General features: G+C 41.8%; 1 protein-coding gene across 1 annotated transcript; it reads left to right on the top strand.

The window, feature by feature from the left end:
- The first annotated feature begins 376 nt into the window (after positions 1 to 376).
- On the top strand, positions 377 to 26,243 carry poglut2 (protein O-glucosyltransferase 2). The gene is made up of 10 exons (XM_029703156.1): positions 377 to 934; positions 2,965 to 3,170; positions 11,895 to 12,100; positions 13,137 to 13,214; positions 15,709 to 15,881; positions 16,160 to 16,397; positions 18,212 to 18,421; positions 18,562 to 18,651; positions 24,698 to 24,805; positions 26,056 to 26,243. Exons 1-10 carry the CDS (start codon positions 612 to 614, stop codon positions 26,071 to 26,073), a joined length of 1,650 nt encoding a protein of 549 aa, XP_029559016.1. The 5' UTR covers positions 377 to 611; the 3' UTR covers positions 26,074 to 26,243.
- The last annotated feature ends 38 nt before the right edge of the window (positions 26,244 to 26,281 follow it).

Below are 26,281 nucleotides of genomic sequence, written 5' to 3'. Positions count from 1 at the left end.
TATTAGGTCAATATAAGTCAAATCCACTATTTATTTTACTAGGCAAGTCAGTTAAGAACAAATTCTTAATTACAGTGACGGCATACCCCGGACGACGATGGGCCAATTGTGCGCCGCTCTATGCGACTCCCAACTACGGCCGGATGTGATAACCAGGGACGCATCTTGCACTGAGATGCAGTGTCTTAGACCGCCGCGCCACTCGGGAGCCCACTATCTAGGAACATTGAAGAACAAACCCCTCATGTAAAAATGTTTCACTTAGTCATTGGAAATGATCCTTGCATGGCAGTAAATACGTCTGGCCCAATGGCCTTTTCCTACTCTTTTGGTCCAATCAGCTTCCCGCTCTACCAGACGTTGTGGGGGCGACCAATCAGATTGCCAGGCTCGCCTGTCTGCGAATAACTTCTACCCAAACCGGACAGGATTTTGTGTTCATGTATGTTTTATTAGAAACTTTACCGATAAAAATGTGACACAGCAAACTAATAGAAATACGCTGTGTTGTGTTAATGTGAGTATAGTATTCACAAATCGAAACATTGCATCCGCATATTTTCCAGAAAGGGTGTTTCGCTGGATGTAGGCTATGCACTGCTGGCGGCCAGATGTCGAATTATCCGGCGTTTCCTACATTTTACCGGGATGGTCATTTTACAGGCTTGAAATTCCATTGTAAAAGAGCAGTTTGGAATAGACAAGGGACCAAAGCATTTTCAGAAGAACCGAGTCGCAGAAACATGTTGCGTAAAGTGCTTTCGTTATTTGTGTTGTGCTGTCTGGGGCTGATGGAACAGACACCTCCCGTGGCTTCAACCGGCGCGGTGCCCAGTGCTACAACAACTTTGGTATGGGGTTCTGGACTCGAAGCAAATATTGTCCTTCCAGCTCGTTTCTTTTACATACAGACTGTGGACAGCTCGGGGAGAAAGTAAGTATGTCGCTATTCTTCAAGGAAGCCTACCAGACGATACAAAGCGGCTAGCTAGCTGCCGATGGCATGGCCAGTGGACACAATGTAGCAGTGGAATCGTAAAACCACACGTGAATTATGATAGAAAGTGCAGATAAAAGTAGAACTGCACGCTTACATCACTGAACACATTTAATGACTGTGTTTCCCTAGGGTTGGAGATGGATAGTATTCGGGGATAACACTCATTGAACACATCGTTGTGGCACCTCTGCCTCTGGGGGAGATTCCTTCTCCACTGTTGTCATTGTTGTTTTGGGTGTTTACTCACGAGGTTCACTTTTGGCCTACATAATTGTAACCGACAGTCATTTAACAGTTTTAAATGCATATATCACCTGGAGTTTAAACTACAGTTAGGCCTGTAGTGCCTTCAGAAAGTATTCACACCCCTTGACTTTTTCCCCCATTTGTTGTTGCAGCCTGGATTCGATTTAGATGATTTATTTTTTTGTTACTGGCCTACACACAATACCCCATAATGTCAAAGTGGAATTATGTTTACAAATGATTTCTTGAGTCAATAAGTATTCAACCCCATTGTTATGGCAAGCCTAAATAAGTTCATGAGTTACAAGTCACAGAAGTTGCAGGGACACACCCTGTGTGCAATAATAGTGTTAAACATGATTTTTTCTGACAACCTGATCTCTGTACCCCACGCATACAATTATCTGTAAGTCGAGCAATGAATTTCAAACACAGATTCAACCACAAAGACCAGGGAGATTTTCCAATGCCTCGCAAATAAAGGCACCTATTTGTAGATGGGTTAAAAATAAAAAAGCAGACATTGAATATCCCTTTGACCATGGTGAAATTATTCATTACACTTCGGATGGTGTATCAATACACCCAGTCACTACAAAGTTAGCAGCATCCTTCCAAACTCAGTTGCTGGAGAGGAAGGAAACTGCTCAGGGATTTCAACTTGAGGCCAATGGTGATGTTAAAGTTTAATGGCTGGGGAAACTGAGGATGGATCGACAACATTAGTTACTCCACAATATTAAGTGAACAGAAGGAAGCCTGTACAGAATAAAAATATTCCAAAACATGCATCCTGTTTGCAACAAAGTAATACTGCAAAAAATGTGGCAAAGCAATTAACTTTTTGTCCTGAATACAAAGTGTTATGTTTGGGGAAAATACCACACATTACTGAGTACCATTCTCCATATTTTCAAGCATAGTGGTGGCTGCATCATATTATGGGTATGCTTGTAATTGTTAAGGACTGGGGAGTTTTTCAGGGTAAAAAATGATCGGAATGGAGCTAAGCACCCGCAAAATCCTAGAGGAAAACCTGGTTTAGTCTGCTTTCCATCAGAAACTGGGAGATAAATTCACCTTTCAGCAAGACAATAACCTTAAACACAAGGCCAAATCTTAACTAGAATTGCATACCAAGAAGACAGTGAATGTTCAATGAGTGGCAGAATTAGAGTTTTGACTTAAATCTGCTTGAAAATCTATGGCAAGACGTGAAAGTGGTTGTCTAGCAATGATCAACAACCAATTTAACAGAACCTGAATGTTTTTAAAGAATAATTGGCAAATATTGCACAATCCAAATGTGAAAAGCTGTTAGACTTACCCAGAAAGACTCACAGCTGTAGTCACTGCCAAAGAGGATTCTAACATGTATTGACTTAGGAAGTTAAATTCTTATCTAATTAAGATATATTAGTGTTTTATTTTTTATGATTTCTTTTTTTAAATGTTAGATTTTTTTTCTTTTTCACATTGACATTAGATTATTTTGTGTAGATCATTGACAATTAAATACATTTTAATCCAACTTTAACAACAAAATGTGGAAAAAGTCAAGGGGTGTGAGTACTTCTCTGAAGGCGCTGCAATCAGATTTGTTGACACTATTGTGATCATATGATGACCATCAGCTCAGCCAAATATAATCTGCTCAGCTCATAGGCCTACATGTTGTTTCCCTCGTGCTTGTATATGTCGCTGTGTACGCCATTCAGTTTCACATCATCTCCCGGAGAGAACACATTCGAGGTGAAGATCGTGTCCCCAGTGGAACAGTTCACTAGAATCTGGGTGCAGGTTCTAGATCGCAGAGATGGCTCCTTTCTGGTGCGGTACAGGATGTATGCCAGCTACACAGACCTACACATCCACATACTGCTCAATGACAAGCACGTCGCGAAGTCCCCATTCATTCTGAAAGGTAAACCAACTAACTCACTTTTTCTGTCTCCCTTTCTCTTCATCTCTCTCTCTCTCTCTCTCTTTCTCTACCTCACTCTCGTTCTCTCTCTTTGTCAATTCAATTCAAAAGGCTTCATTGGCATGGAAAGTGTTACCATATACAGTGCATTCGGAAAATATTCAGACCCCTTCCCTTTTTCTACAGTTTGTTACGTCATCAATCTACACACAATACCCCATAATGACAAAGAGAAAACAGGTTTTTAGAAATTTTTGCAAATGTATTAAAACAAAAAAAACATACCTTATTTACATAAGTATTCAGACCCTTTGATATGGGACTCGAAATTGAGCTCATGTGCATCCTGTTTCCATTGATCATCCTTGAGATGATTCTACAACTTGATTTGAGTCCACCTGTGGTCAATTTAATTGATTGGACATGATTTGGAAAGACACACACCTGTCTATATAATGTCCCACAGTTGACAGTGCATGTCAGACCAAAAACCAAGGTATGAGGTTGAAGGAATTGTCCGTAGAGCTCCGAGACAGGATTGTGTCGAGGCACAGATTTGGGCAAGGGTACTAAAATATTTCTGCAAGGTCCCCAAGAACACAGTGGCCTCCATCCTTCCTTCTTAAATGGAAGAAGTTTGGAACCACCAAGACTCTTCCTAGAACTGGCTGTCTGGCCAAACTGAGCAATCAGGGAAGAAGGGCCTTGGTCAGAGAGGTGACCAAGAACCCAATGGTCACTTTGACAGAGCTCCAGAATTCCTAGGTGGAGATGGGAGAACCTTCCAGAAGGATAACCATCTCTGCATCACTCCACCAATCAGGCCTTTATGGTAGAGTGGCCTGACGAAAGCCACTCCTCAGTTAGGCACGACAGCCCGCTTGCAGTTTGCCAAAAGGTACCTAATCAAATCAAATTTATTTATATAGCCCTTCTTACATCAGCTGATATCACAAAGTGCTGTACAGAAACCCAGCCTAAAACCCCAAACAGCAAGCAATGCAGGTGTAGAAGCACGGTGGCTAGGAAAAACTCCCTAGAAAGGCCAAAACCTTGGAAGAAACCTAGAGAGGAATCAGGCTATGAGGGGTGGCCAGTCCTCTTCTGGCTGTGCCGGGTGGAGATTATAACAGCACATGGCCTAGATGTTCAAATGTTCATAAATTGCCAGCATTGTCAAATAATAATAATCATAGTAGTTGTCGAGGGTGCAGCAAGTCAGTAACACAAGATTAAGTGTCAGTTGGCTTTTTCATAGCCGAACTTTGAGAGTATCTCTACCGCTCCTGCTGTCTCTAGAGTGTTGAAAACAGCAGGTCTGGGACAGGTAGCACGTCCGGTGAATAGGTGAGGGTTCCAGCAGGTCTGGGACAACAGGTCTGGGACAGGTAGCACGTCCGGTGAACAGGTCAGGGTTCCATAGCTGCAGGCAGAACAGTTGGAACTGGAGCAGCAGCACGGCCAGGTGAACTGGGGACAGCAAGGAGTCATCAAGCCAGGTAGTCCTGAGGCAGCATAAATACTGGAGGCTGAGACAGGAGGGGTCAGGAGACACTGTGGCCCCATCCGATGAAACCTAAAGGACTCTGACCATGAGAAACAAGATTCTCTGGTCTGATTAAACCAAGATTGAACTCTTTGGCCTGAATGCCAAGCATCACGTCTGGAGGAAACCTGGCACCATCCTTACAGTGAAGCATGGTGGTGGCGGCATCGTGTTGTGGGGATGTTTTTCAGAGGCAGGGACTGGCTAGACTAATCAGGATCGAGGGAAAGATGAACAGAGCAAAGTACAGAGTTCCTTGATGAAAACCTGCTCCAGAGCGCTCAGGACCTCAGACTGGGGCGAAGGTTCATCTTCCAACAGGACAATGACCCTAAGCACACAGCCAAGACAACGCAGGAGTGGCTTCGGGACAAGTCTCTGAATATTCTTGAGTGGGCCAGACGGAGCCCGGACTTGAACCCGATGGAACATCTCTGGAGAGACCTGAAAATAGCTGTGCAGCGACGTTCCCTATCCAACCTGACAGAGCTTGACAGGATCTGCAGAGAAGAATGGGAGAAACTCCCCAAATACAGGTGTGCCAAGTAGAGGTCGACCGATTAATCGGAATGGCCGATTAATTAGGGCCGATTTCAAGTTTTCATAACAATCGGTAATCTGCATTTTTGGACACCGATTACATTGCACTCCACGAGGAGACTGCGTGGCAGGCTGACTACCTGTTATGCGAGTGCAGCAAGGAGCCATGGTAAGGTGCTAGCTAGCATTAAACTTATCTTATGAAAAACAATCAATATTAACATAATCACTAGTTAACTACACATGGTTGATATTACTAGTTTATCTACAGTAATGGAAAAGGTATTTGATCCCCTGCTGATTTTGTACGTTTGCATACTGACAAAGAAATGATCAGTCTATAATTTTAATGGTAGGTTTATTTGAACAGTGAGAGACAGAATAACAACAAAAGAATCCAGAAAAACACATGTCAAAAATGTTATAAATTGATTTGCATTTTAATGAGGGAAATAAGTATTTGACCCCTCTGCAAAACATGACTTAGTACTTGGTGGCAAAACCCTTGTTGGCAATCACAGTGGTCAGATGTTTCTTGTAGTTGGCCACCAGGTTTGCACACATCTCAGGAGGGATTTTGTCCCACTCCTCTTTGCAGATCTTCTAGAAAGTCATTAAGGTTTCGAGGCTGACGTTTGGCAACTCGAACCTTCAGCTCCCTCCACAGATTTTCTATGGGATTAAGGTCTGGAGACTGGCTAGGCCACTCCAGGACCTTAATGTGCTTCTTCTTGAGCCACTCCGTTGTTGCCTTGGCCGTGTGTTTTGGGTCATTGTCATGCTGAATACCCATACACGACCCATTTTCAATGCCCTGGCTGAGGGAAGGAGGTTCTCACCCAAGATTTGACGGTACATGGCCCCGTCCATCGTCCCTTTGATGTGGTGAAGTTGTCCAGTCCCCTTTGCAGAAAAACACCCCCAAAGCATAATGTTTCCACCTCCATGTTTGACGGTGGGGATGGTGTTCTTGGGGTCATAGGCAGCATTCCTTCTCCTCCAAACACGGCGAGTTGGTTTGATGCCAAAGAGCTCCATTTTGGTCTCATCTGACCACAACACTTTCACCCAGTTGTCCTCTGAATCATTCAGATGTTCATTGGCAAACTTCAGATGGGCATGTATTTGTGCTTTCTTGAGCAGGGGGACCTTGCGGGCGCTGCAGGATTTCAGTCCTTCACGGCGTAGTGTGTTGTTACCATTTGTTTTCTTGGTGACTATGGTCCCAGCTGCCTTGAGATCATTGACAAGATCCTCCCGTGTAGTTCTGGGCTGATTCCTCACCGTACTCATGATCATTGCAACTCCACGAGGTGAGATCTTGCATGGAGAATAATCGCACCAACTGTTGTCACCTTCTCACCAAGCTGCTTGGCGATGGTCTTGTAGCCCATTCCAGCCTTGTGTAGGTCTACAATCTTGTCTCTGACATCCTTGGAGAGCTCTTTGGTCTTGGCCATTGTGGAGAGTTTGGAATCTGAATGATTGATTGCTTCTGTGGACAGGTGTCTTTTATACAGGTAACAAGCTGAGATTAGGAGCACTCCCTTTAAGAGTGTGCTCGTAATTTCAGCTCGTTACCTGTATAAAAGACACCTGGGAGCCAGAAATCTTTCAGATTGAGAGGGTGTCAAATACTTATTTCCCTCATTAAAATGCAAATCAATTTATAACATTTTTGACATGCGTTTTTCTGGATTTTTTTGTTGTTGTTCTGTGTCTCACTGTTCAAATAAACCTACCACTAAAATTATAGACTGATCCTTTTTTTTGTCAGTGGGCAAATGTACAAAATCAGCAGGGGATCAAATACTTTTTTCCCTCACTAGCTTGTCCTGCGTTGCATATTATCGATGCAGTGTCTGTTAATTTATCATTGAATCACAACCTACTTCGCAAAAATGTGTGATTTAACAAGCGCATTCGCGAAAAAAGCACTGTTGTTGCACCAATGTGTACCAAACCATAAACATCAATGCCTTTCTTAAAATCAATACACAAGTATATATTCTTAAACCTGCATATTTAGTTAATATTGCCTGTTAACATGAATTTCATTTTAACTAGGGAAATTGTATCACTTCTCTTGCGTTCTGTGCAAGCAGAGTCAGAGTATATGCAGCAGTTTGGGCCGCCTGGCTCGTTGCGAACTGTGTGAAGACCATTTCTTCCTAACAAAGACCGTAATTAATTTGCCAGAATTTTACATAATTATGACATAACATTGAAGGTTGTGCAATGTAACAGCAATATTTAGACTTAGGGATGACACCCGTTCGATAAAATACGGAACGGTTCCGTATTTCACTTAAAGAATAAACGTTTTGTTTTCGAAATTATAGTTTCCGGATTTGACCATATTAATGACCCAAGGCTCGTATTTCTGTGTGTTATTTTATTATAATTAAGTCTATGATTTGATAGAGCAGTCTGACTGAGCGGTGGTAGGCAGCAGCAGGCTCGTAAGCATTCATTAAAACAGCACTTTCCTGCATTTGCCAGCAGCTCTTCGCTGTGCTTCAAGCATTGCGCTGTTTATGACTTCAAGCCGATCAACTCCTGAGATTAAGCTGGCAACACTAAAGTGCCTATAGGGACATCCAATAGTCAAAGCTATATGAAATACAAATGGTATAGAGAGAAATAGTTCTATAATTCCTATAATAACTACAACTTTAAACTTCTTACCTGGGAATATTGAAGACTCATGTTAAAAGGAACCACCAGCTTTCATATGTTCTGAGCAAGGAACTTAAACGTTATATTTTTTACATGGCACATATTGCACTTTTACTTTCTTCTCCAACACTTTGTTTTTGCAATATTTCAACCAAATTGAACATATTTCATTATTTATTTGAGACTAAATTGATTTTATTGATGATGTATTATATTAAGTTAAAATAAGTGTTCATTCAGTATTGTTGTCATTGTTATATATATATAAAAATCGGCCGATCTAATCGGTATCGGCTTTTTTTGGTCCTCCAATAATTGGTATCGGCGTTGAAAAATCATAATCGGTCGACCTCTAGTGCCAAGCCCCATACCCAAGAAGACTTCAGGCTGTAATCGCTGCCAAAGGTGCTTCAACAAAGTACTGAGTAAAGGTTCTGAATACTTATGTAAATTTGATATTTAATTATTTATTTATATATACATTTGCAAAAATGTCTAAACCAGTTTTTGCTTTGTCATTGTGGGGTATTGTTTGGAGATTGATGAGGGGGAAAAAACATTTACATTTATTTTAGAATAAGGCTGTAAAAAGCAAACATGTAGACATATCAAATCAATGATGACACAGATAATAATAGGAACAATTGTAATAACAATTATCAGGAGAAATATAGTAGTAAATGAATGAGGACAATATTTACTTGGTGAGAAAGACACAGGTAACAATGTTATTGTCCTGGTTGTTTGTTCCACATGCTCTCCCTACGCGTGTGGCAGGAAGCTACATTTGTTTTGAAACTTAGTGGCAAGAAAAACCCTTTGTAAACCCTTTGGAATTACCTGGATATCTGCATAAATTGGTCATCAAATTTGATCTGATCTTCATCTAAGTCACAATAATAGACAAACATAAGTTTAAGCATACTATAACACACAAATTGTATTTTTCATGTCTATATTGAATATATAATTTAAACATTCAGTCTAGGTTGGAAAAAGTATGTGAACCCCTATGGTATTGACTTCTCCCAAAGCTAATTGGAGTCAGGTCAGGAGTCAGCTAACCTGGAGTCCAATCAATGAGACGAGATTGGAGATGTTGGTTAGAGCTGCCTTGCCCTATAAAAAAACACTCAGAAAATTTGAGTTTGCTATTCACAAGAAGCATTGCCTGATGTGAACCATGCCTCGAACGAAAGAGATCTCAGAAGACCTAAGATTAAGAATTGTTGACTTGCATAAAGCTGGAAAGGGTTACAAAAGTATCTCTAAAAGCCTTGATGTTCATCAGTCCACGGCAAGACAAATTGTCTATAAATGGAGAAAGTTCAGCACTGTTGCTACTCTCCCTAGGAGTGGCCATTCTGCAAAGATGACTGCAAGAGCACAGTGCAGAATGCTCAGTGAGGTTAAGCAGAATCCTAGAGTGTCAGCTAAAGACTTACAGAGATCTCTGGAACATGCTAACATCTCTGTTGATGAGATTATTATACGTAAAACACTAAACAAGTATGGTGTTCATGGGAGGACACCACGGAAAAAGCCACTGCTGTCTAAATAAAACCTGTCTGCACGTGTGAAGTTAGCAAATGTATACCTGGATGTCAACGCTACTGGCAAAATATTCTGTGGACAGATGAAACTACAGTTGAGTTGTTTGGAAGGAACACAACACTATGTGTGGAGAAAAAAAGGCACAGCACACCAACATCAAAACCTCATCCCAACTGTAAAGTATGGTGGAGGGAGAATCATGTTTTGTGGCTGGTTTGCTGCCTCAGGACCTGGACAGCTTGATATCATCGCCGGAAATATAAAATTCCCAAGTTTATCAAGACATTTTGCAGGAGAATGTTTATCTGTCCGCCAGTTGAAGCTCATCAGAATTTTGACCCAACAGGACAACGATCCAAAACACAGAAGTAAATCATCAACAGAATGGCTTCAACAGAAGACAATATGCCTTTTGGAGTGGCCCAGTCAGAGTCCTGACCTCAACCCGATTGAGATGCTGTGGCATGACCTCGAGAGCAGTTCACACCAGACATCCCAAGAATATTGCTGAACTGAAACAGTTTTGTAAAGAGCAATGGTCCAAAGTTCCTCCTGACCGTTGTGCAGGTCTGATCCGCAACTACAGAAAACGTTTGGTTATGGTTATTGCTGGCGGTCAACCAGTTATTAAATCCAAGGGTTCACATACTTTTCCCACCCTGCACTATGAATGTTTACACGGTGTGTTCAATAAAGACATGAAAACACATAATTGTTTGTTATTAGTTTAAAGCAGACTTTCTATTGTTGTGACCTACATGAAGATCAGATCAAATTTTATGACCAATTTATGCAGAAATCTAGGTATTTCCAAAGGTTTCACATACTTTTTCTTTCCACTGTATATGGCACCGAGGGGTTTTTTCTCCCAATAGATTTTCATGTTTTCTGTTTTTGTTTCAAAACCTTTTATTTGTTTTCATTTTGGGGAAGAAAATTGCCTGGAAGTCTGCATTGTTCTCGCAGTGTAGGAGAAAGTAGAGCTCTGTCTCGACCTCCTCTCTGAGGGCGGAGTGAGCACAGCCTGTCCTCTGTGGGTAGCCAGCTCTACCTGCGACAGCCGGTTTCTATGGCCAGGCTGTGCTCAATGAGTCTGTACAAAGCCAGTGTTTTTCTCAGATAGTCTGCCACTGTGTACTGTCAGGTTTTAGAGCCAAATATCATTTAAGTTAGATCTTTTGTGGTATATTTTCCAATAAGGTGATATACTTAGCTTTCACTAGTTTTTGTAATGATTATAACATTTGGCGGCTCTTTCAATATTAATCAGAAGAGGGAATTGCTCTGCATGCGTGGTTTGCAGTTTCTCTGTCCTCTGAGGATGCTCTTACAGAATTCCGCATGCAGGGTTTGTCGATGCTTTGTAAGCCGACCCCACGCTTCACTGCCATATAATGCAATTGGTTCTATTATTGATTCTAATATTTCCCGATTCTAATTGGTATGTCTAATTTTTATAGATTTTTTTTAATGGCATAGAAAGCCCTCCGTGCTTTGTCTCTCACTTCATTCACGGCCAGGTTGAAGTTTCCTGTGGAGCTAATTTTGTTTGTTTGTCCCAGGTAGGTGTGTTTGTGTGTAGGAGTGGAGCCCATTTAAAAAAGTAGATGGGTTTCCCTGACATCTGGACCTTTTCTGGAATATCATAAGAGTGACTGTCAGTGCCCAGGTCTGACAGAACTGTTGCAGATGATCTACTTGCTGCTGTAGTTCCTATTTTCTGGGTGACTGCACTACCAGATCATCTGCATAAAGGAGGCATGTTTTTTCCTTCGTCTGTGTTAAGCATGAGACCGGGGGCTGTTGATTGCTCAAGTGTTTTTGGCAAATTAATTTATATAAATATTAAATAGGCAAGTTGTTTCTGTGTTTTACTCCACGCCCTTGGGAAAACAAATATGTGTGTTTATCTCACATTTTGACTGCACGTTTTGTTACTTGTGTACATTGATTTGATGACATGGGTTTTTCCACCTACCACTTTCAATACATTTTATTAAAATGCCTTCATGCTAAATTTAATCAAATAGTTTTTGGAAATCTACAAATAAACATTGTTTTAGTTTTTCATGTTTATCAGTTAGGGTGTGTAGGGTATAAATATGGTCTGATGTTCAATCATTTGGTAGGAATCCAATGGAACTTTTGCTCGGGACATTGTGTTGACTGAGAGAGTGCAGTAATCAGCTGTTCATGATGGCGCAGAATATTTCCCCCAGGTTGCAGTTGGCACAAATGCCACGACAATTGTTTGGGTCAAATTTGAAATAGAATTGGTGTTATTAGTCCTTGGTTCCAGATACCAGGGAAACTGTCTTTCTCTCTGTGAGACACTACTGCATCTATAATGCTTCATGAGGGTCATCTAAACTTTCTATGCTCCCTTCTCCACCCCCTCTCTTTAGGTCCAGTGTACCATGATGGTTGTGACTGTCCTCAGCCCAGTGGTTCTGTGTGGAAGGAGGACATGCAGTGCCCTGTGTCCTTCCCCCAGATAGAGCAGGACCTGGCCCTGTTCCCCAGGGTGGACCCAGACCGCAACGCCCTGGAGGTGCCCCAGCGTTTCGGACAGAGACAGAGCCTCTGCCACTACACTGTCAAAGACAACAAGGTATATGGTAGACCAGGACCCATGTTCAAAAAGCATACCAGAGTGCTGATCTAGAGTCAGGTCCCCCTCCATATAATTGTATTCATTTTGATTCTAAAAAGCTAAACTGGTCCAATATCATCACTCGTATTTCTGAGACTTTTTGTGAATATGGGACCAGGTGGCGTGGCCATTTCCAGTCATAAAAATGGACTTATTGTAAAGGTTGAAGACACCTGAGTCCCATTTTTATTAGACACCTGTACCGTGTTGAACAACCATGTAGTATTGTTAAGCCCCCCCCCCCCCCCCCCCCCCCCAATAATGCTGGAAGACAGCGATTCATGGTACCTCTAATCATACTATTACATACAAACAGGTGTCAGTCAAAATGTTGTAAATTTGAATCTGACTATACAGTTGTCAGTTGAAATGTAGATTTGAATCCCACTATACTTCAAAAGCTGGGATTTGATACATCTCTAACACCCACTAACTGGATATGCTTCATCTCTTGCTTGAACCGTATTCCATACCCAAACTACCATAGGCATGTTTTGGATATATCCCCTTTTCTTGTTTCCTCACACAATGCTGCGTAAACACCGCAATCCAGTGTGAGTGTGTGTCACTCCAGTGACGTCACACTGCCCTGGTAAGCGGTGGCGGTAGGCTTTATGCAGTGAGGTTGTGGTGAGCTGCAAGAGGTCAGCAGCAGTTCCCACTCACTTCTGTGGTCATCTGGAAGTACACACTAGCTCAGTTGATTCTACATCTACATAAATGTGAGCTTCCCAAGAGATGTTGATACCACCACTGTTATGATTACAGCCAGTATTAACAATGTTATCAGAATTTTTTTCTGACTTTTATCATGAGCAATTTCTGTCCATCCAGGGCTGCTGCACTGCAGCTTGACCATGTGCTCGTCTGAACTGTGTGCGACGCGTGCTGTCTGCGGGAGGGTTGAGAATTAGAGCGGGAGACAATTTTCCATTTGTTTGCTGTAACACGTGGACGATAAAGTTAATATTCTATTCTATATTTCCACCCTGAGGTCTACATTAAGACACTAGGGGAACATGTGGGATTCAGGATCTTCATGGATGCCTTCCTCCTCTCGCTAACCAGAAAGGTGAGTTCTTCAAATGAAGTTAAAGGACCATGTGGAGTTGATGAACATCAACAGCTTGCTACACTGACAGCTGTCAGTGCGCTAAATGTCTTGCTGACCTTATCTAGTTAGCTCATTTTATTTGTTGCCGTTTTATTTAATTTTTTTGCTACACCATATTCACAAGATTAGGGAGCTCGTTCTGGAGCTGGGTTTTTCATAAGCTTTGATTTACTGCCACAGATGGAAACCACTGGCCTATCGTTGACTTCGCCATCTCTTGTTATCTCAAGTTTTGGCATCTTCCATAAATTGTAGCCGCGAATCCACCATAGATATAGTTAAAAGGGAATAAGATGAAGCTCCTGTAATATGGATAACTATTGAAAGATCGCCCATATGTGTTTTTCTACAGTGGCAAGAAAAAGTATGTGAACCCTTTGGAAATACCTGGATTTCTGTATAAATTGGCCATAAAATTAGATCTGATCATCTAAGTCACAACAACAGACAAACACAAACATGACTTCTCCCAAAGCTAATTGGAGTCAGGAGTCAGCTAACCTGGAGTCCAATCAATGAGACGAGATTGGAGATGTTGGTTCGAGCTGCCTTGCCCTACAAAAAAACACTCACAAAATTTGAGTTTGCTATTCACAAGAAGCATTGTCTGATGTGAACCATGCCTCGAACGAAAGAGAAAGAGAAGACCCTAGATTAAGAATTGTTGACATGCATAAAGCTGGAAAGAGTTACAAAAGTATCTCTAAAAGCCTTGATGTTCATCAGTCCACGGTAAGACAAATTGTCTATAAATGGAGAAAGTTCAGCACTGTTGCAACTCTCCTTATGAATGGTCGTCCTGCAATGACTGCAAGAGCACAGTGCAGAATGCTCAGTGAGGTTAACAAGAATCCCAGAGTGTCAGCTAAAGACTTACAGAAATCTCTGGAACATGCTAACATCTCTGTTGAAGAGTCTATGATACGTAAAACACTAAACAAGTATGGTGTTCATGGGAGGACACCACGGAAGAAGCCACTGCTGTCAAAAAAAAACATTGCTGCACGTCTGAAGTTCACAAAGAGCATCTGGATGTTCCACAACGCTACTGGCAAAGTATTCTGTGGACAGATGAAACTACAGTTGAGTTGTTAGGAAGGAACACACAACACTGTGGAGAAAAAAAGGCACAGCACACCAACATCAAAACCTCATCCCAACTGTAAAGTATGGTGGAGGGAGCATCATGGTTTGGGACTGCTTTGCTGCCTCAGGGCCTGGACAGCTTGCTATCATCGCCGGAAAAATTAATTCCCAAGTTTATCAGGACATTTTGCAGGAGAATGTTAGGTTTATCTGTCCGCCAATTGAAGCTCATCAGAAGTTTGGTGATGCAACAGGACAACGACCCAAAACACAGAAGTAAATCAACAACGGAATGGCTTCAACAGAAGAAAATACGCCTTCTGGAGTGGCCCAGTCAGAGTCCTGACCTCAACCTGATTTAGATGCTGTGGCATGACCTCGAGCAGTTCACAGCAGACATCCCAAGAATATTGCTGAACTGAAATAGTTTTGTAAAGAGGAATTGTCCAAAATTCCTCCTGACCGTTGTGCAGGTCTGATCCACAACTACAGAAAACGTTTGGTTGAGGTTATTGCTGCCAAAGGAGGGTCAACCAGTTATTAAATCCAAGGGTTCACATACTTTTCCCACCCTGCACTGTGAATGTTTACACAGTGTGTTCAATAAAGACATGAAAACATATAATTGTTTGTTATTAGTTTAAGCAGACTGTGACTAAATATCATACATACATATCATACATACATCATTGACTAAAACGATGACATCTTGACTTAAATCGTTGTGCAACATCATGGGTAAGCTCTGGCCATATTTCAGCTCGGAAAAGTGGATTTCTATTGGTGTGGGCGTTTTTAACATTCATGACCATTTACTTTGGAATAGGAAGTCCTTGTTGAGCCACTATTGAAAGACAAAGGCCCGTTCAAGGCTGATCGGAGGTTTCGCTTCCACCTATCAGATTCCTTCACATCCGCAATCACCAACGTGGTGGGAGATAATGGAAGGTGTTGGGGTTGATTCTAGGGTTATTTGTCCCCGTGGCCACTAGATGGCACTGTGGACTCATGAAGATCACAGCATAGGGCATTTCTGTAAAGAATATGTCATCTTCATTTATAAAGGCTGTGTTATTTATCAGGGTATACTGGGGGGTGAATTTAGATGCAGAGATGTTTATTTTTTAAAGAGGTTGTGTAGAACAGAGCAGAAGACATTTCTGTTGTTCGCTGCAACATGGACAATAAAGTTATGTTTTGTAGGCGATGTATAGTCTAAGCCCAGTATCTTCTCTCTCGTCCTGCTCTGTCTCTCTCTTCTCCTCTCTCTCCTTCTGTCTTCTCTGTCTCTCTCTCTCGCTGTGCGGTCAGGTAGTGATGTATGTTCTAAGCCCAGTGTCTCCTCTCTCGCTCCCTGTGCGGTCAGGTGCGGGTCCCAGATCTAGAGTTCTTTGTGAACCTGGGGGACTGGCCCCTGGAGAAGAGGAGGCCCTCGGAGAGGCTCCACCCCATCTTCTCCTGGTGCGGCTCCAATGACACCCGCGACATCGTTATGCCAACCTACGACCTCACCGAGTCGGTCCTGGAGACCATGGGAAGGCAAGCACCACTGTTGCTCTCCTCATTTATCTTTGTGTGTCATCCATTATACACAGGTGCAAGTGATGCTACAGCCAAAACATTTTGTTTTTCAGAATGTACTATTATGATAGTATATTTGATTCGAAGGGAAATGTGCGCTGGACAAATAATATAATCCAAAATAGAATAATGGGGACCACACACTCAACTGGTTAGTGACAGCATTTTAAGAACATTATCTTTATCAGGTCTGTGTGCTAGCGAATTGCGTCTGTTGTTTCTCTTCCGATAAGCAGAGTGAGTTTGGACATGATGTCGGTCCAGGCCAATACAGGGCCTCCGTGGAGGGAGAAGAACGCCACAGCGTTCTGGAGGGGGCGGGATAGTCGCAAGGAGCGCCTGGAGCTGGTGAAGCTGGCCAGGGCTCACCCTGACATGGTGGATGCAGCCTTTACCAACTTCTTCTTCTTCAAACACGATGAGAGCCTCTACGGACCGCTGGTCAAACACGTCTCCTTCTTTGACTTCTTCAAGGTGAGATGGATGTGGTGTAGGCAGAAAAAGTATCCAGTCTCTGCAGACAGACTCACTCCCAGGCTAGGTGTATCATCAATTAGACACCTCGCTGCTTTGGGGTAGATAATGATAAAGTTTGGGTTGATTTCTGGTGTTGTCATATTTGGCAATATATTTAATTTATAAGTCCATAATTAGAAAATGTACACGTTGATAATTTTTACTATTTTAGCGGTGACATTTGACTACATTTTATTTAATGGGGCAGATAATTGCTTGTAAAACAAAAAGAACAAGGGACGAGACTAGTAAAAATGAGAACGGTTTGGAGGAGACTTTATGCCAGAGATTAAAAAGTAGATTTTAATAGTTCATTTTATAAGGCAATATGCACATGGCAACGCATGGAAACGAGAGGCCAGTAAAGTGCTTTCCAGTCATAAAGCCAACAAATAAAAACATTGCAGCCTGCAGGCAGAAAATATTCTGATTTTAAAATAAATATCCTATAAATCACATTGGCTACTCATGGCCTGTCTGCAAGGAACTAGAAACATTGTATAAACTATTAACTTGGGTCCAGCCTGAAGCTTAAACTAGCAAACTTGCAACATTGTATGTAATATTCTGGGCCCTCGGTTTCCCAAGCCAGTGAGCTCGGAAACAGAACAGCTGTTGTATATTTTTCACAAGGTATAAGAGCTCATCAGGTAAACATATTTTATGATGTTTCCTCTGGATCAGAGCATGACATTTTTCCCTTTCGCGCTGAGTGGTTATTGAAAGAGCTGGAAAGATTTTTCAAATACATTGAGGAACTATTGTCATTCTCAATGGCTGTAAAACAGACTTTGTTTGCTTGCTGTTTGAGGTGAAGACATTACTTTGAGAAGTGCCTACATTTGCGCGCAGGCCAGGTAGCCTATAGGCCTACTTCCATGCATAATCAGGTGTGCGTCTTTCCTTACGCCTCGATCACACCGATAGTATATTTGCACAAAATGTGACGCAGCATCATCTGGATATGTGTGCAACAAAAGTTCAACGTTCACCTTCTGCTACCATTTCTGTCAAGCCGTCTACACATAGTTTGACGCGTACGTTCGATAAATCCAACGTATGCACCACACAGAACGCACTGCAACTGCCTCTGCAACTCAATGCTGCGAGGCAAACGCAGTGTTCCATTGGAAATGAATGTACTTCTGGTGTACCAAAATGCAATGCTGTCGGTGTGATCGAGGCATTACTCAACATTGACAGTAGCGCTCCAAACAAAAGACTGACTAAATTGTCAAAACTTGTAAGTGGAATGAAACATACCAAAACTAACAATCAAGGAAAACATTTCACACAATTAAGTTATGAAGCAATGAATGTGCAGGAGAGAACACATTCTGGAGAGAGATTTAGCACTGTGGGATCCACGTGGCTCCGCGATGGATTACTCTCATCCTCTGCAATGGATTAGTTCACTGAGATGGGCGCGACAGGTATCAGACGGGTATCTTGTGTGCCATAAAAAAACAAATATATATTTGCTACTGCTTGCCAAAAAAAACGACTTGGTCAACTAACAGCCTATTGACCAAACAATCGACCAGTCGACTAATTGGGTTCAACACTACTGGACTTCATTTAAAATAATTTAAAATTGAGATTCTCCATTGAGTTTGCTTTTTAGTCCAGGACTAGGCTTATTCTGTATCAGGTTAACCAGTCCCTTGAATCCCACAGGAAATAGGTCAGGAACAAGCATAAACACCCCAGAAGATTTGATTTGAAAATGGAACTGAACAGTCTCACCACCCCACCTCTATCTCCTCTGACAGTACAAGTACCAGATCAACATAGATGGCACGGTGGCAGCCTACAGACTGCCCTACCTGCTGGCTGGGGACAGTGTGGTGCTGAAGCAGGACTCTGGTTACTATGAACACTTCTACAGCCAGCTCAGACCCTGGGAACACTACATCCCCATCAGAGCAGACCTGGCTGACCTGCAGGAGAAGATCCATTGGGCCCGTGAGCAAGATGAGGAGGTGATGAGGATGATTGATGAATACGCTGTTGGATTTGTAATGCACTTCAAAGTTTCAAATATATTGGGGGAACATACAGTATGTAGGCACACATTTTTTCCCATTCTGTTCAAAAGCTCAGTATGATCTCGCTCTTCCAGGCAAGAAAAATTGCAGTAGCCGGTCAACAATTTGCCCGAAATCATCTGATGGGGGACAGTATATTCTGTTACTACTACAAACTCTTCCAGGTAACATTTCACTTTACACTACGACTACATTGATTTAACTCTACATACTGTATACAGTCAAGATTCAGACATGCACACTTGAAATTAGAGCTGTATTTAATAAGTAAGTGAAGAGTGTGCCTTTGTGGAGAAACTTGAGAACCTGGATAACTGACGGTAGTAGGTATAGATAGGGCTGTGGCGGTCGTGCATTTTTGTCAGCTGGTGATTGTCAAGCAAATAACTGCCGGTCTCACGGTAAGTGACCGTTAATTAACATAAAGACATTTAGCATCTCCTGGCTTCCACACACAGCCTACAAACCACTGATGCAGACCTTTGGAACATCTACATTTTAAAAAGTCTAATAAATCCATTTAATATAGTCTACACCATCACAATAAACCCATTATTTATTTTAGACCGGTCTAAAGAAACATGACATGAAGAAAATGTAGTATTTCAGAAGGACAGAATAGCATTGTCTGAGTTGTCCTTATGTTAGGTCCTGATCTGGCTATGCCATATGGCTGTGGGCTGCACTAGTTCATTTTTTGGCCAGTGGCCGTGCCCTTGGGCTGAATATAATAATTATAATTCCCTTATCCCGACTGAGTGCTCCGAAGCACCTCTCACTCACATGGCTCTCCGTCATGTGATCGGGTCTTTCTCACAGGCTACAAGTGAAGACAGACACTTCATGGATGCAACTGTGCGCATCCTTATCCAATTTCGAGGCGCATATTGAAGATCTTGGAAGAACTGTTCACACTTACTTTTTGTCAGCCAATAAAATGAGTAGGCCTAATTAAGCTGGGCATCATTCACAAGTGATATGCTAATATTGTCACCCATCAGACTATCCTTGATTTAATCTAGTCTTTACTAGATAATGTGTGAAATTTGTTTTCATTTAGAATGTACCATTATCATGCACCTGTGTCGAAACAGGGCAGGGGAAAAAAAGACATGTAATCTATGCACTTAAATAGCGAATGAGGACACTTTTCCCATGGTTCATTTCCATGCCAGCCAGATAGGCTATACTCCTGTTGTAAAGAGAAGCAATGTGCTTAATATTAGGAAAGTTGAGAAATAAATATCGTAAGCCTATAGAAAGCTGATGGGATCCTCCTCCTTTTAATAGAGGCCATCACTCTGTTTCCTCAGGAAATTGCATAACCTATAGAAATGTTACGCAACATGAGCTCATGGGCTCTCATGAAGTGTTTGATTAGATTTTTGATTACATTTGCATTGTAGGCTATATGACCATTAGCAGCATTAGAGTTTGGAGAAGCCAAATTACTGTGACTTAACTGTCACATGGAATTTGACTGGCGTCATGACTCGTGACCGCCGGTGGGGCTGTAATACGGTCACCGTAACAGCCCTAGGTACACACACTTGTTGCATTGTTGGTTTTAAAGAACTAGATGTTGAATGTGTGCCTAGTGTTTCATGCACCCTTGTTATCATCATCATCATCATCAGCAGCTTGCGTATCTCATCTCTTATCTTCCCATCTCTACCGCTCACTTTTATACCCACACTTCAAGGACAGTAGTTACTCGTACAGAGGCCAGGTATTCCTAGGTCGGGCTACTCCTCAGCTGTGACACTGACACGTCAGGGCTCAACCCTCAACTTTCACCTTGGCTAGGGCAGAATAGAAGGGCCCACCTATTGGAATGACACTTGGGTGGGTGACCCCCCCGGCTAGAATAGGGTGTCATTGAACCATTCCATGGTACGCCTCCAAAGAGTGAATTTAATTCAGCGTATTGAGTTCAAGTTAACAACATGATAACCAAGCTTCCCATCCATGCGTCTGGGTCGTCACGGTAAAGAACTGTGTCTGGCTGACAAGGAAGACATTTTTTGGCACTTGATCTCGTTTTGTGACTTGTGTGTCTTTGCACTGTCAACAGTGAGGTTTTGCATGCTCAGTTCAGATCCTACACGTGTTGCTGTTTTATAATGGTGGTATATGCTGACCTTGAAGAAGCAGTGGAGTCCCTTTTAAGCATGTGTACCTTCAACAATTTATTTGGCTCTGGTTGTTTTTCAATGTGGTTTTACATGTTCCTCAATTTGGATTGCTTCTAATGTTACTATCCTCCCTCCCATCCCTTAGAAGAACATGTAATTATAATGTAGTAATGTCAGTCAAATGCAATACATGTTTATCAATGTCTATTTTATTCATGAGAATATACTTTTTGAATTTATTTTACTGACAACTATAGATAGCCTCGATGTACATTTTAGTCATTTAGCAGACACTCCTATCCAGAGCGACTTACAGTAGTGAGTGCTTACGTTTTCTTACTCTTTCGTTCTGGTCCCCTGTGGGAATCAAACCCACAAACCTGGCGTTGAAAATTCTTCCAACTGAGCCATACAGATGGGAGATATTTTTCCCTTTGCACTCTTTCAAACATAAAAAGTGTACCTGTGTGTTTCATCCAATGCCACAGTTAAAACCACATTTCTGAATCAGATGAGTGAAGAGCACTAACCCAAACCACCACCACCTGCCTCCAGCCTTGGTCCACTTCTGAGCCCACAGGTCAGGAGGGTCATGGGGGCATCATGAAGAGCCGTGGCCCCTCCCTGTGTTTTTTTTCTGGGAAAGGAACACTGGCCCAGGGACATAATGGTGATGTGTCTCTCCCTGAAGTGCTTTATTGGAGCTCATAACCCAGCCGTTGCAGAAATGAATGTCTAAACGGACAACTTCCTGTCTTCACAAAAGATCAGCCATAAAGACAGGTGTGTTTTATGAGGGATAGTGGTGGAGGTCAACAAAGTTGGGGCTACCTGTGTTCCTTGTTGGAAACCGAATGAATGTGCACATTTTACCTTCTCATCTTGCGTACATATTACATAACTGGATTGGGGTCAATTTAAATCTAAGGCAGTTCATTCTGAAAGTGATTATAAATCTATATTTTTTAAATAGATACTAAACTCAGGGGAAAAAAAGAAACGTCCTCTTACTGTCAACTGCGTTTATTTTCAGCAAACTTAACATGTATAAATATTTGTATGAACATAAGATTCAACAACTGAGACAAACTGAACAAGTTCCACAGACATGGGACTAACAGAAATTGAATAATGTGTCCCTGAACAAAGGAGGGTCAAAATCAAAAGTAACAGTCAGCATATGCATTAAGTACTGCAGTGCATTTCCTCCTCATGTACTGCATCAGATTTGCCAGTTCTTGCTGTGAGATATTACCCCACTCTTCCACCAAGGCACCTGCAAGTTCCTGGATATTTCTGGGGGGAATGGCCCTAGCCCTCACACTCCGATCCAACAGCTCCCAGATGTGCTCAATGGGATTGCGATCCGGGCTCTTCGCTGGCCATGGCAGAACACTGACATTCCTGTCTTGCAGGAAATTGCTCACAGAACAAGCAGTGTGGCTGGTAGCATTGTCATGCTGGAGGGTCATGTCAGAATGAGCCTGCAGGAATGGTACCACATGAGGGAGGAGGATGCCTTCCCTGTAACACACAGCATTGAGATTGCTTGCAATGACGACAAACTCAGTCCGATGATGCTGTGACACACTGCCCCAGACCATGACAGACCCTCCACCTCCAAATCGTTCCCACTCCAGAGTACAGGCCTCGGTGTAACGCTCATTCCTTTGACGATATATGCGAATCCGACCATCACCCCTGGTGAGACAGAACCGCAACTTGTCAGTGAAGAGCACTTTTTGCCAGTCCTGTCTGGTCCAGCGATGGTGGGTTTGTGCCAATAGGTGACATTGTTGCCCATGATGTCTGGTGAGGACCTGCCTTACAACAGGCCTACAAGCCCTCAGTCCAGCTTCTCTCAGCCTATTGCGGACAGTATGAGCACTGATGGAGGGATTGTGCGTTCCTGGTGTAACTTGGGCAGTTGTTGTTGTCATCCTGTACCTGTCCCGCAGGTGTGATGTTCGGCTGTACCGATCCTGTGCAGGTGTTACACGTGGTCTGCCACTGCGAGGATGATCAGCTGTCCGTCCTGTCTCCCTGAACGTGCTAAGGCACGTTCACGCAGATGAGCAGGGACCCTGGGCATCTTTCTTTTGGTGTTTTTCAGATTCAGTAGAAAGGCCTCTTTTTAGTGTCCTAAGTTTTCATAACTGACCTTAATTGCCTACCGTCTGTAAGCTGTTAGTGTCTTAACAACCGTTCCACAGGTGCATGTTCATTAATTGTTTACGGTTCATTGAACAAGCATGGGAAACGGTGTTTAAACCCTTTACAATGAAGATCTGTGAAGTTATTTATATTTTTACGAATTATCTTTGAAAGACAGGGTCCTGAAAAAGGGATGCTTTCTTTTTTTGTTGAGTTTTTCTTTTCAGTTTATTGAAAACCAATGTCCCTCTTTCAATTATTGAACTGATATGCTTTCAATTCGAGTTGACCCCTACCCTGTTACATATATATGAATCTGAACGCGTAGTATGAAGTTGAACTTTTGTGTATCATTGTTTTGCTACTTGTATGACAGGATTGTGGGATAGGTTTTTTTCATCTCCAAAATAGCACTAATATTTCAACACCTGTGAGTTATGATGATAGGTAGTGAATGATGGGGCCATGACAAGGTGGTGTCATCACAAAGCGATATTTGTCAAAGTTTTCTTATTTTCATCATCTCTTCAATATATACACTACCATTCAAAAGTTTGGGGTCACTTAGAAATGTCCTTGTTTTTGAAAGAAGAGCACATTTTTTGTCTAATTGATCAGAAATACAGTGTAGACGTTGTAAATGACTATTGTAGCTGGAAATGGCAGATTTGTTTTATGGAATATCTACATAGGCGTAAAGTGGCCCATTATCAGCAACCATAATACCTGTGTTCCAATGGCACGTTGTGTTAGCTAATCCAAGTTAATCATTTTAAAAGGCTAATTGATCATTACAAAACCCTTTTGCAATTATGTTAGCACAGCTGGAAACTGTTGTGCTGATTTAAAGAAGCAATATAACTGGCCTTCTTTAGACTAGTTGAGTATCTGGAGAATCAGCATTTGTGGGTTCGATTACAGGCTCAAAATGGCTAGAAACAAATTACTTTCTTCTGAAACTCGTCAGTCTATTCTTGTTCTGAGAAATGAAGGCTATTCCATGCGAGAAATTGCCAAGAAACTGAAGATCTCGTACAACTCCCTTCACAGAACATTGTCCAGTCTGTGATATGGCTTTTTCTTTGCAACTCTACCTAGAAGGCCAGCATCCCGGATTCGCCTCTTCACTGTTGACGTTGAGACTGGTGTTTTGCAGGTACTATTTAATTAAGCTGCCAGTTGAGGACTTGTTTAGTGTCTGTTTTTCAAACTAGACACTAATGTACTTGTCCTCTTGCTCAGTTGTGCACCGGGGCCTCCCACTCCTCTTTCTATTCTGGTTAGAGCCATTTTGCGCTGTTCTGTGACGGGACTAGTGCACAGCGTTGTACGAGATCTTCAGTTTCTTGGCAGTGTCTTGCATGGAGTAGCCGTCATTTCTCAGAACAAGAATAGACTGACGAATTTCAGAAAAAAGTTATTCGTTTCTGGCCGTTTTGAGCCTGTAATCGAACCCACAAATGCTGATGCTCCAGATACTCAACTAGTCTAAAGAAGGCCAGTTATATTGCTTCTTTAACCAGGACAACAGTTTTCAGCTGTGCTAACATAATTGCAAAATGGTTTTCTAATGATCAATTAGCCTTTTAAAATGATAAACCTGTATTATCTAACACAACGTGCCATTGGAACACAGGAGTGATGGTTGCTGATAATGGGCCTCTGTACGCCTATGCAGATATCACATTAAAAATCTATCTGCCCTTTCCAGCTACAATAGTCATTTACAACATTAACAATGTCTACACTGTGTTTCTGATCAATTTGATGTTATTTTAATGGACAAAAAAATTTGCTCTTCTTTCAAAAAAAAGGATATCTAAGTGACCCCAAACTTTTGAATGGTAGTGTGTGTAATATATCAACTTTTTTTTTTAAATTATTTTTTAAATCCCCATGTTTCTCTATTTCTGTTGACCAGGAGTATGCCAAGTTGCAGGTGACTGAGCCTAAGATCAGAGAGGGCATGGAACGGGTCGAGCAGCCCACTGATGACCTCTTCCCATGCTCCTGCCACAGGACACCACAGGTAAGCATCGAGACACAAGCTAATCTCTCTATTACAGCATATAGGGAGGAAAATGGAGGCAGGAATGTTTGCACAAGGGATTGCATCCTAGCTCTGATCCCACTGCAGTCAACCTTGAACTGGGCTATCAGTGTTTTGACAACAGGAGATTCTGATATATGATAGAGCTGGGACTATAAACACAAAATTATTGGCAAATCACATTTTTATTTGTCACATGCTTCGTAGACAACCGGTGTAGACTGACAGTGAAATGCTCACTTATGGGTCCTTTTCCAACAATGCAGAGTTAAAGATAAAACATAAATAGTGACACAAGGAATAAATACACAGTGAACATTGCTATATATAGGGAGTAGAAAATAACATACTGTATGTATAGGTAGGGGTAAAGTGACTATGCAACAGGTTAGATAATGGACAGTAGCAGCAGATGCAGCATATGTGGTGAGTATGAAAGTGTGTGTGGCGTCAGTATGCCTTGTGTGTGTTGGGTCGTGAGTGTGTGGGTAGAGTCAATTGTGTCTGCGTAGAGTTAGTGCAAAAAAGGGTCAATGCAGGTAGTCTGGGTAGATGTTGGTTCCAGACTTGGTGCATTGGTACCTCTTGTCATGCGGTAGTAGATCAGGAAAAAAATTAAGGAAAATCACATTTTGACTGCACTGCTCCTGTAATATTATACACACACCGTCCTATTCTTCTGAATTGATCAATTCAGGCAATTTATCGCGATAGACTTTTGTCCGTATTGCCCAACTCTAATACAGTATATGATAATCTGCCCCCTATGTCTACAATGCTAAAGGAATGTCCCCGCCAGTGTCTTTTTACAGGCTGCTGTCTGTCAAAGGTGACATGAAAACAGATCTTTGGCAAAGGGATATTCAATCAACTGATTGGATTCATATAATACGTTTCACAAAATGCATTTGCCACAGAGCTAAATGTTATCTGAGCCTATGCTAAATCCCCCTAAGCTGGTTTTATATCAGTCCAAACATATCATAAATTTTATGTTGCAAATAACACACTACTCTATCGATCTTTTGAAGTCTTTTTTTGTAATACACATGCGGATGGATCAAAGATTCCGAGGGAACAGATGAATTGAATTGGAAAAGCTTTATGGCATTGCATGGTTTTTATAACAGTTTTTTTTCTGACAAACGTATGTCTTTTATGACACTAACATCAACCCTGCCCTGCATATGAAGTTTGACATTGATTTTTTTTTTATGTTTGCTTTTCAGGTCAAGGATGAATTATGATTTATCCACTGTTCAATTATAAAACAATCACATTTTTATCTGATGTTCCTGTGCTGTAAAATGTTTTTTTGGGGGCCAAAATGTGAGTTGTGGGCTTGTCAGTCACCCTAACCATACATGATTGTTAGTTTCCACATGTTTATAATAAATATTTTTTCATTGTATGTTAACACTTGTGTTCTTTTCTTCCTTCAATATATGCACACAC

The sequence above is a fragment of the Salmo trutta genome, chromosome 20 (assembly GCF_901001165.1).
Source record: "Salmo trutta chromosome 20, fSalTru1.1, whole genome shotgun sequence".
NCBI classification, from domain to species: domain Eukaryota; kingdom Metazoa; phylum Chordata; class Actinopteri; order Salmoniformes; family Salmonidae; genus Salmo; species Salmo trutta.
Note: the sequence above shows the minus strand (reverse complement) of the source record. Positions and strands in the feature narration are given on the sequence as shown.

Coding starts and splice junctions, on each gene's coding strand:
- poglut2 (XM_029703156.1), top strand. CDS start 612: ATGTCGAATTATCCGGCGTTTCCTACATTTTACCGGGATGGTCATTTT. Junction 16,398..18,211: donor CCTTCTTTGACTTCTTCAAG/GTGAGATGGATG, acceptor CTCCTCTGACAG/TACAAGTACCAGATCAACAT. Junction 18,422..18,561: donor CCCGTGAGCAAGATGAGGAG/GTGATGAGGATG, acceptor TCGCTCTTCCAG/GCAAGAAAAATTGCAGTAGC.